This window comes from Hippocampus bargibanti, linkage group LG12 (assembly GCF_051943395.1).
Source record: "Hippocampus bargibanti isolate YZ-2025 linkage group LG12, ASM5194339v1, whole genome shotgun sequence".
Classification (NCBI taxonomy): domain Eukaryota; kingdom Metazoa; phylum Chordata; class Actinopteri; order Syngnathiformes; family Syngnathidae; genus Hippocampus; species Hippocampus bargibanti.
Genome location: NC_142745.1, coordinates 1812153 through 1824390, shown reverse-complemented (window position 1 = coordinate 1824390; position 12238 = coordinate 1812153). Strand labels below are relative to the sequence as shown.

The 12238-nt window shown below is 44.1% G+C and overlaps 1 protein-coding gene across 2 annotated transcripts in view; it reads left to right on the top strand.

Moving 5' to 3' along the window:
• The window catches only part of slc2a9l2 (solute carrier family 2 member 9, like 2), a 71127-nt gene that overhangs the window by 36604 nt on the left and 22285 nt on the right, over positions 1–12238 (top strand). Inside the window, exon 14 of one of the 2 annotated variants that reach the window (XM_089009575.1) lies at positions 5273–5351. The exons of the other annotated variant lie outside the window; for it this stretch is intronic. Within the exon in view, the coding sequence (XP_088865701.1) occupies positions 5273–5296 (24 nt within the window). The 3' untranslated portion in view covers positions 5297–5351. Of the gene's footprint in view, positions 1–5272; positions 5352–12238 lie in introns of those variants that run through there. 2 annotated transcript variants of the gene reach the window in all.

Here is a 12238-nt window from a genome sequence, read left to right as displayed (position 1 = left end):
CCTTTTCAAGCAACTCATAATTTGCGGGCCGGGTGTCAAAAAGAAATCCTGCACTTGCATTTTCAATATGCTACAATGTTAATGATTGCATGTATGGAATGTTATTTGCATACGTTTACACATATATTATCACATTATTCTCCTCGGTAGCCATTGACATTGTAATTACAGACCTGGGGGTCACATGTTGCAGGGATTTGGTGTGTTGACGGGAAGGAGTGCAGAGTAGGGGCGCGACCCTCAGTAATTACCGAGAGAGCCACCAGTCAGTCACATGTTGCCAAAACAGGCCAGTCGTGTTTAACATATACAAATGGAGCTCTCAAAATCATGGGTGCAGATCTTCGCTTTTATTTAAATGCTACATTTGCTGATTGGATATTCTTCAAATGATTGGCTTTTGAAAGACCCTAATGCGGGGAAAATGCTGCCCATTACAGGTGCAAATTAGCACAATTGCCCCAGAGCTGTCCGGTGATGACAATCAAATGGCACAGACAATCCCCCAAAATCAAAAACAGTGCTGAGATATTTGTGCTGCCGAAAAGGCGCAAGCGCTCACCATAGTCTCCTCCTTGATGAATATTGTGGCCAAAAATGCTGAAAAACTATGTGCGCATTTATGGAAGGTCACAAAGGAACATTGTACGGCGCGGGTGTCAAACTCAAGGCCCGGGAACCAGCTCCGGCCCGCCACGTTACCTTATACGGCCCGCAAAAGTAATTTGTGCGTGTTGACTTGTATGTTCCGTGTCAAAATGTGTACCAAAAAGTCAAAATTTTATGCGTACTAAATTGAGATTTTGCAATCATTTTGTTACTCTCTTGAATAACTAAATCACGTCACTTCCGGGACGAGCGGACGCTGGCGCGCTTTGGCTGCCGCTGCTTTCCCGCGTAATGTTTTTTACCTGTTTTTTACCTTCTTTTAGCCTTTTAAACCTCTTTTTAGCTTTTTTATGGTTCACGAACCTCTGGAATTACCAGACAGTCACCAAACGAACGTTGGCTATCGATCCATCTCATGATTCCGGTCGCTTATCCGGATCACTGACGAAGCCGCGTTATCATCTCCACCCACCTGTTCCCGCTGTCGAGGGCTACCTGGCCGCTGCCTCCCTCTGGGTGTTGCTGGTGAATATCATGGCGCTTCTCCATCGACCTGTTGGGCGGCTACAGTACTCGGCGGCGGAGCTGCTGAAGTTCCGCTCCCGATGGACGAGCGTGCCACCGGCGATTCTCCGGTTTCCGGAAATCGCTCGTCGCCCTTCACGGAGGTATATCCACCGCGGATCACGTCGAGGCTTTCACCTCGATGGCTCCAAGGATATCACCTCCCTGTGGTCATCCGTCCGCCAGCCGCGCAGAGGGAGTAGCCGCACGATCAACCACCGTATGTTAGCCGGCCTGGCTAGGTCGGCTAATGCGCCTCGTCGTGGGGACGCCACCAGCGTCAACTTCGGCCTCCTCAACGTCCGCTCGCTTACGGGAAAGGGGTGTCTTATCCAAGACATTCTTATTGACCGTAAGCTTGACTTTTTTTGTATAACTGAGACTTGGCAAACGGCGGGAGACTTCTCCGAGCTCAATGGCGCAACTCCACCAGGCTTTGTTTACATTGCTAAGCCCCGCCTCTCAGGCCGCGGAGGTGGACTTGCGATACTTTACCGCAAGAACTGGAGAATCCTTCAAGTTTCTATCCAGGAAACCCAATCTTTTGAATGTCTTGCGTGTAAAATTTCTGGACCCTCACCCACCATCATAGCCACTGTATACCGTGCACCAAAACCACATTGTGACTTTCTAAAAGAATTCTCTGAGGTCCTCACACACCTCTCCACCCTGTCACCGAATGTAATTATTCTCGGAGACTTCAACATCCACATGGACAATTCCACTCTTCCCCTCACTAAAGACTTCACCTCCTCACTCGACAGCCTTGGTCTGCACCAATTCTCGGATTTTCCCACCCACATAAAAGGCCACACCCTGGACCTCATCTGCATGTCTGGCCTTACCCCTAAGAATTGCACAGCTGATGAAATCCCTATAACAGACCATTTCCTGGTTTCATTCAATGTTTCCATCACTCTCTCTCTCCCCAAACCACCCCGTGTCATCACATATCGCAACATCAAGGACATCAACGTTGCCACCCTTGCTGAGATGATTGCCACCCTGACTCTGGACCACAACTCTTCTCCTGATGAACTTGTCTCCCGGTACAACGCGGACCTCACGAACACCCTCAACGCCCTTGCTCCTGTAAAGTCCCGGTCTGTTCAATTTACCCGACCTGCACCCTGGTTCACCCCCCATCTCCGCTCCATCAAGACAAAGACTCGCCAACTTGAAAGACTTTACAGAAAGTCCGGGCTCACTATCCACAAGGACATGTATGCAACTCACCTTACCCTTTATAAGGACTCTATCTCACGCGCAAAATCGCTTTATTACTCTGGACTCATTGATTCAAATTCTGGTAACTCACGGGCCCTCTTTTCCCTCTATCACAAAATCACACAATCTCCTATCTCTCTCCCCTCACACTTTTATTCCTCTGAGACATGCAACACTCTGCTGATGTTTTTTAGCGAAAAGATCAACAAAATCCATCAGCACCTCGGGTCCTCTGTCCGCCCCCCTTCTCCCAGCCTTTCTACTCCTTCCAAACTTTTTTCCGCTTTTGCACTCCCCCATCCCTCTATAATCTCAGACATTATCACTAAATCCAAGAACTCCTCCTGTCAACTCGACCCCCTCCCCACTATCCTTATCAAGTCCTGCCTACCCTCTCTTCTCCCATTTATTTCTACTATTATTCACTCCTCATTATCAACTGGAATTGTTCCTATCCCACTCAAAACCGCAGCTGTCACTCCAATCTTGAAAAAACCTGGCTCAGACCCAAACGATTTCAATAACCTACGTCCAATTTCCCACCTTCCATTCATCGCCAAAATTCTTGAAAAGACAGTTGTTTCCCAGCTTCACTCACACCTCACTCACAATAACCTCTACGAACAATTCCAGTCTGGTTTCCGCCCCCGCCACAGTACTGAATCGGCTCTCATAAAAATCACGAATGATCTTTTTATGGCAGCCGATGCCGGTTCACTCTCCATCCTCATTCTTCTCGACCTGACCTCAGCTTTTGACACCATTTCCCACCCTATCCTTCTCGACAGACTTTCCACCCTAGGCATCACCCACATCCCACTCCGCTGGTTTCACTCCTATCTCTCTGATCGCGCACAATTCATCCAAATCAACTCGTTCACCTCACGGTCCTCTCCGGTGTCCTCTGGTGTGCCTCAAGGGTCTGTCCTGGGGCCACTTCTCTTTATTATCTACCTACTTCCTCTTGGCAATATTTTCCGTAAGTTTGGCATTCACTTTCACTGCTTCGCGGATGACACCCAACTCTACCTCTCCAGCAAACCCGACGCTTCTCTTCCACCTTCATCCCTCTCATGTTGCCTCTCAGAAATTAAATCCTGGCTTTCCCATAACTTTCTCAAGCTCAACAGTGAAAAAACTGAACTTCTTCTTGTCGGTACCAAATCTCCCTCACCATTGACAGTTCTACCGTGTCCCCCTCCCCTCAGGTCAAGAGTCTGGGTGTCATCCTCGATAGCTCACTTTCCTTTCACTCCCATATTAATAACATTACTCGGTCTGCTTATCTCCACCTCCGTAATATTAACCGTCTCCGTCCCTCGCTCACCCCTCACTCCGCTGCTATCCTTATCCACAGTCTTGTCACCTCCCGCATCGATTATTGCAACGCACTTCTCTTCGGTGTCAATCAGAAATTTCTCCATAAACTCCAACTCGTCCAAAATTCTTCAGCCCGGATCATCACCAAAACCCCCTCCTTTCACCACATCACCCCTGTACTCCAGCAACTCCACTGGCTACCGGTTAAACATCGTATCGAATTCAAAATACTTCTGTTTACTTTCAAAGCCATCCATAACCTTGCTCCTCCCTATCTTTCTGACCTGCTTCAAATCTCTGTTCCCTCTCGGTCCCTCAGATCCTCATCCTCCCTTCACCTCTATGTGCCCTCTGCCCGTCTCACCACGATGGGATGCAGAGCTTTCAGCCGCTCTGCTCCCAAACTCTGGAATTCACTCCCACCCAACATCCGTAATATTGACTCCCTCCCTATTTTCAAGGCTCATCTCAAAACCCATTTGTTTAAAATTGCTTTCAATGTCTAATTCTCTCTGCTATTTTATTATTTATCATTTTACTTATGGTTTTATTGTTATGTGCTGTGTTCTATTGTTTTTATTGTAAAGTGTCCTTGGGTGTTTTGAAAGGCGCTTGAAATAAAATGTATTATTATTATTATTAAACGTATATATTCGAGGGATTTCAAAACTACTTGTCAATTCAGTGTTTTTGCATAGGTCAGAATGCAATGAGAAAATGGAAATATTTTTGTGGAATTTCAGTACCCTGCTAGTGTGATGCTCAATAAGTCACTGTTTGCAAGATGGTGATGGTGGTGGATCCCAAAAAAGCAGTCAGGAGGGAGCAGCAGGGTGTATTTGACAAAATGTATTAAATAAAGTCAGCAGGAACAGAATCTGACAGGGTGAAGCAAACACATACAATGACCCGACAACGAATGGTCGCGCCGGGAGTCCTTTTAACTGCCGCTGATTGGAACGACCAACACCTGTGCAGGTGTAGGCGGGGCCGACAGCGCCACCCGTTGGTCGCCAACCAGATCGTGACAGTGAATTATGAAACCATGAATTCTGCTCTTTACCAGGAAATCCTGTGGGGGAAATGGCCAGCCGTCACTTTGTGACCTTTACTCGGTTTCTGCAGCAGGACAATGATAAAAAAAAAACACCAGAAAGTCAACTTCTGAATGGCTTGGGGAAAAGGAGTGGCCTATACGAAAAAAATCGAGTCTGGCATTTAGAGGTCTGCACGCTAGTTTCGTTATGTGTTATGATTATAAGGGAGGTCCTTGGCAAAAATTCTTCCCTGTAAACGTTGAGAAGTCTCGCTCTAGGCTAGGTCCACGAGGAAAGAAATTTTACAGTCAAGTGGAATTATCCGACAAGGAGAGAGTTGATGTGTGATGCTTTCAGTCGACGGATGGAAGGAATAGACAAATTAGGAGAGGACATGAGAGGGGAAAATGGCTTGGCTCAGTTCAGAGATGCATGACAAACGCTTTTATTATTGATGTCTCTTTTTCTGCTCGGAATGAAACAATCTGCTAAATACTGATCTTGTATGCATACAGCGAATGCAACTGTCAGAGATATGATAGTCGGACACTGTGGACAAAGACTCGGAACCAGAAAGATTGTCCCTACTGCCGGCGGGAAACACAGTCATTCATGACAGACGTCTGAATTCTGCGGCCCTTTGCCAACCTATTTACTGAGAGTACATGCAAATTAAAGTGATACACTAATAAAACATAGTTTGCTTGATGATAATACCACGCCCCTGGAACGTTCTGAGCCCCAACAATAAACAATAAAACATTATCTTTTCTATGAGCTGATAAATTTGTAACCTGGCTACTGAGCTCTTCCTGCGCAGGATGTTTAAGTCGTAAATAAGGTCGGTAGGTAGGTAGGTAGGTCGGTCAGTAGGTAAGTAGGTAGGTGGGTGGGTAGGGAGGTAGGTAGGTAGCTAGCTAGGTAACTAGCTAGGTAGATAGTTATATAGGTAGCTAGGAAGGTAGGTAGGTAGGTGGGTAGGTAGGTAGATGGGTCGGTGGGTTCCGTAGGTAGGTAGCTTAGTAGGTGCATAGGTGCGTAGGTGGGTGGATGGGTAGGTGGATTTGGTAGGTAAGTAGCTAGCTAGATACTGAGCTAGGTAGCTTGGTTGGTAGGTTGGTCGCTGGGTAGGTAGGTAAGTAGGTGCGTAGGTGGGTAGATGGGTAGGTGGGTTCAGTAGATAGGTAGCTAGCTAGCTCGGTAGCTAGCTAGGTAGGTAGCTTGGTTGGTAGGTTGGTCGATGGGTAGGTAGGTAGGTGGGTAGGTGCGTAGGTGGGTAGATGGGTAGGTGGGTTCAGTAGATAGGTAGCTAGCTAGGTAGCTGGCTCGGTAGGCCGGTAGGTAAGTAGGTAGCTTGATAGGTAGGTAGGTAGGTAGGTAGGTAGGTAGGTAGGTAGGTAGATGGGTACGTAGGTATTTTTATTTACTTGTTTGTATCTTTCCTTTTATTTGTTTATGTACTTATTTGTTTTTTTTTTTATTTGTTGATTTATTTGTTTGTTTCTTTGTTTGGATTGGATGTACCTTTCTTCGTCTCGCAGTGGAGAAATTTACATTTCACAGCAGCAAAGTGATGAAAGGAAGGAACGTAGTAGAAAAACAAAATACTACAGGTGCAGGTGTTTATTTGTTTGTTTATTTGCGGTGGTCATGTTGACACCTTCATGCACCCTCTCACGAGGCCTCGTATTCTTTCACCCACCATTGTTCCATCCCAAAAGATTACGCTGCCACCTCCCTTGTGACGTGGCAGCCTCTTTGGGAATATGATGGCCGACTACCAACGCATCCATTATTCCATCCGGCTTCACGACTGAATACATCTATTGTTAATTAGCATGTGCATCATGCAAATGTCTGTCTTTTGACAATTGCTTCTAAGTGGCCAAAATACACGTCTGCAAGCCTTGGGGACGGCGGGGTGGGAGGTGGGGGGCTGCCACCAGGCAGCTCTAATTTCTGATTTGCTGCTTATCAGTGGCTTCTTAACAGCTGGTGTCTTATTAGCAAGCATTTGCTCGACAGAATTTGTGATTTGTTTGCCTGTATCGAAAACAAATTGTTTGCGTTCTGAGTCCCACGCAATTATTTTGACAGTATCTCACTTGGGTTGTTTTTTGAGAGGACTTTTTCTTTTTTTTCAAGTTTTCTTTTCCATCACAACTATTTTTATGTCATCAGCATAAAACTGTATGCTGTAAAAGTGTTCCTCGCTCAATAATGTGAAATGTCTTGTCTTTCGTAGTCAACAAACGGATATTTGTTGAACGTTTCTTTTGGGGAAAAGATTGAAACACATACCCATGCCACTCCCCTGGTGGGTCGGAGCCCCCCATGCGAGTACGTATTTTAAACAAGCCCCTAGCGGAAGATTATGAAAAGCCTTTGCCCTCCCGATTACAGTGACTCAACACTCTCACGAGCCTGAAGCATTTCAAAGAGCTGTCAGAGTACAACAGTACTTCTCCGACAGGGACAGATAATGATCAGAGTGGATAATTGTCTGGCCAATGCAGGTTCCAGCAAATACAGCAAACTTCCCCCCCCCCCCCTACACACACACACACACACACACACACACACACACACACACACTCCTGTTTCAATGGTTTTATGAGGTCCAGATAACTCCAGATAAGGAGTGAGGACCACCGTTGCTGATATGTTTAGAGAACTAGTGTTCCATTTGAAGACTAAATGTCAGCCCATTTTCCACTTCAACTTCTTTAAAAAGACAAAGAAATAAATAGTGGACTTGAAACTGAAATAACAACAGGAGTGAGGTTTCTGAATGGATACATTCAAAGTCCTCACCCCCGTGTAAATTTGGTTAAAATAGCGTTTTACTTTTTGTGGTATGAACGTTTTCCTCTCATTAACCACGCACACACACACAAATAAACACACACAGTGAGTAAAAAGTGTGTATATCCAAGTGAAATGAAACTACACACCAAAAAATCATTTTGGGTGAATTTGTGAGAACCTCTCTGAAACTTCAACAGATGCATATATAGACCCTCGAGAAGCCTTTAGAATGAACAACTTGTGAGGACCGGTGAAAAGGTCCTCACTTGTCAAAAATGTCCTCACTATGTATGGTTTTATATGTTAGTGGTCCTCACAAGACTATTCATCCAAACACACACACACACACACACACACACACACACACACACACACTATCACATCATATTTCATTTGGGGGACCCAAATTGCTCCAGAAATATCACATCGAGCACTACATTTTTGTGTGTACATGTGCACATCTCGGACAGATGATAAAAAGTGGATTTAGGCCATGTTTTTTTCAGGTTTTTAAATAAAAGCCACCTCATTCCTTGTCATTCTCCACCTCATTCATTGTCATTCTCCAAGACAGTATTGAAACTGACTCTACGCTATGAAAATGATGAAATGACAATCACGCTACACAGACGACAACAATGGAATGCATTAGTATGCATGAGGGGGACATGGCAAAGAGGCAAAGGGGGGGGCATCCTGACATGATGAGACTCGCAAATCAGAATCGTCACTTCCCGTGACATCATTTCACATTAATGTCATGTTTACTCCGCATCCAATTTCTTGAACTCACCACTCTCGGCTATGCCCAGAGTCAGTAAAAAAATGGTTTGGGGGTTATTTTGTAATTATGAATTCCAACATTTAATGCAAATGTTTCGATATTCTAGCTCCTAATTTAGCCAATTTGCCCGCAATATTGCGCCACTCAACCGGCCCCCGAAACATAAATGTGATTTTAATAAACTTCAATGATCTTGTAGAACAGGGGTCGGGAACCTTTTTGACTAACAGAGCCATAAAAGAAAAAAAATAGATTTTTTTTTTTTTTCACACACGCACGCACACACACACACACACACACGCACGCGCAGCCACTTTTCAACCAAATATCAGAATGTATTATTTAAAATAACTTTGTGATAGCACTGAGCATTAACATGAATAGTTTTCCATTCGTCATGATTGATAAAAATCCAGCCAAACCATCAGAATGAAATTCAACTTGGCAGGTCCATAGGCGAAGTTACTGCTAGCTAGTCTGCACACGGCTCATAAGCTTCCACACTTGCTATCTGCAATATACTTCTCGCAGAAATATATTGATGCTAAAGTTAACATGGGGCTTGTTAAAATGTCGCTGACATTCGACTCTTACATTGATGGTATTGTTTCATTGCAAATTAGAATCAGAACCTTTTCTCTCCTCAAAGGTGAATCCTCCGGTGCATTCAAGCTGAAGTGTACTCGTCAGGCTCATTTAAAGGAGTGTTTACTTGTTTCAACATGACGGCCAGTATCATCCAATCAAAACCGCGCTTTCCGCCAACCTAGGTCAGTGTCATCCAATCAAAATTGCGCTTTCCGCCAACCGCAGTCACAACAGGAAATGAACAGTGAATAAACGAGAATATGTACAGTAAAGTCTCGTTATATCGATATTCAAGGGAGTCCGAAAAAATATCGATATAACCGGGACTATCGATATATCCGACCCTGTTTGCATGTAATTTTCTCCGTGCGTGCATAGAAATAGTATCGATATAACCGGGACTATCGATATATCCGATATCGATATAACGAGACTTTACTGTATTTAGTTTTATCGGCGAGCCATATGCAATCATCAAAAGAGCCATATATGGCTCGCGAGCCATAGGTTCCCGATTCCTCCAGAAAATATATTCTTCACTTCGGGTCACAAACGGATAAATTCCCTCATCAATCGACCCAGTAGCGCGATTAGCTTAATGGTGAACAACAAGGGGGAGAAAATAGTCATACATAGAATTTTGCCAGTTGTTGACATATTTGAAGCGCCAGTAGGATTGCCATTTCCTTCGTCCGCAGAGGCTTTTAGAGAGCAAAGCATTTTTCCATTAAGCGGTAGGAGAACGTCACTCATGGGGGCACTCTAAGGTCGTAACCGACGAAAAAAATAGATGAACCATGCAGAGTAAGTGCAGATAAGAAACGAGATATACTTGAGCCATGCAAGAGCCCTGTGGGACAAAAAGTAACTGATAGAGAATAAGGAGTTATCATAGTTAAAAGTTTCAAGCTGTTATATGTTTAGTCAACATGTGTGACTCGAATACACAATTGAAGCACAGACAACCTGGCGTCAATCAGGTCAACACTTGCAAACTGTCAGCTTCATCTCGGAGATCTGGGACTTGGGATACTCCTTTATCACTAAAGTTATTTACGACTTGAACATCCTGCACAGGAAAAGCTCATTAGCCAGGTTACAAATTCATCAGTTCATGGAAAAGACAATGTTTTATTGCTGTTCGTGCTTTGAACTCAAGAGGTGTGGTATTCTTATCAAGAAAACTATGTTTTACTAATGTACAGTGAGACCTCAACTTACGAACTTAATTGGTTCCCAGACAGAGTGTGTAAGGCGAAAAGTGTCTATCTCGAAAAAAAAATTCCCATAGGAAACCATTAAAATGGGAATAATCCGTTCCCGGGTTTCCATAAAATATACTTTTTAACTAAATAAGCCTTAAAACTACACACAACATACCTTATTCTATGTATAATAAATGTGCAATTGTATTGTAATGAAACAAATACACTGCATTGTATCATAAAGTCACTTTATTTACATTTGTGATGGTCATTTATGGCTTGATGGAATGGCGTTGGAGGTCGAAGGGAATTGCTGTTTGGAAAGAGAGGCGCATTACTTGACGACTAATTAAAGAAATAAACTGTGTTGTAAAATAAAGTTTTATTGACCTTTTTGATGGTCGTTGATGGCTTATGGAAGGAGAGTCACCTTCCATGAGGACTGTTGGTAACTTAACCTCTGGTGCTGTTCGGTAGGACTGTTGGTAACTTAACCTCTGGTGCTGTTCGGTCGTGTGCTTCCGCCGAAGATCACTCCGCCAGCCGTGGTGGGTGTGTATTATGAAAATAGTGCTTATTATAAGGTTTAATTTTCATAAATTTGACGTTTGTAAGTTGAGGCGTTTGTAAATTGAGGTCTCACTGTATCACTTTAATTTGCATGTACTCTCAATAAATAGCTTGGCAGAAGGCTGCAGAATTAAGACGTAGGACATGGATGACTACGTTTCCTGCCGGCAGTAAAAGACAATCTTTCTGGTTCCGAGTCTATGTCCACAGTGTCTGACTGTCACATTTCTGACAGTAACTTTGAACTTCAACCCAACCTTTCCAGATAACGTTTTTCTAAATTAACTTTGATTTGGCACCTCCAAAAACCACAACGTTGGTTCATAGCGTTTATTAAACCAGACAGTGGTCGACTCTGATTCATACAAGTGTGCTAGGAGTATTGTCTATCAGGAGAATGATTCATTTTGGCCATCCAGGGTATAAATCACGGTTGTCATTCCATACCAAAATACATTTCTCACAAGCCGTCTGAGATGACATTGATTGACACCCCACCAAAGAGACAAAACGTGTTCTACGAGCAAACTCGTGAGAGCGACGAAACCAGCTTCCTGGATGTAAGTCAACCTATGTGAAGTCGTAATTAGCAATCAGTCAGGGAGTCTCTAATGATTCCGACAGCCCATCTTAATTTCCCACCTTGTCACAATCCGTCATCACATCCTGACTGATGATTGAGAAGAACGTCGGAGTCGGAGAACGTGGATTCACTTCCGATGGTAGTGGATGGGTGGTTGATTCAGACGAACAAAACAGTGATGTCGGTTGTCCTTTAACTCAATAAGCCTGCATGCAGCAGGGGAGAAGGTGTGGGGTTGGGGGAGTGAATAACATCAGTCGCCCCCACAGGATAGGAATCATTTATAGACAGGAGACGGCAAGGGAGGAGAAAATAGCATTTGTACGTAAAACGTACGTTAAAAGATCTCTTCAGTGCATCTGTGCATTTCCAGTGTGTGTTCTCGTGTGTATGCGTGTTATGCGTTGACTGTATGTGCAGTTATTTTTGATGAATGCGACCCGACGGATGCTGTAACCCTTAAGGTTGCCCCTGTTTCCTCTTTAGCCTTCCTGTCATGACTGAATATCAATGTCAGGCGTCCTTCCCTTTTTGTGTGTGTGTGTGTGTGCTAGCACACACACACACACACACACACACACACACACACACACACACACATACACACGTACACAATGTCACAGTGTCAAAGTGTCTCAGTCATTCCAAATCAGTTGTGGCCACTTTGTGACCACAACTTTCATCAATGGAATCGTGAGATTTTCAGCCAGGTTATACCCTTAAAGGACAACCGACACCTCTGGACAAGTTGTGTCCATAATTTGGAAAATCACTTGAATTCCACCGAATTTAGCTATATTTTACGTTTTAAGACTCGCGCTGAATATTCCAGAAGTCTTGTGTTTGAGTTGGTGACAATGCCTGACGTGATGTCACGTTTGAAACGCCCCTGACCGAGAAAGCGACCCACTATGCATTTTGGGTACTTTGTTTGGTCTGAAAA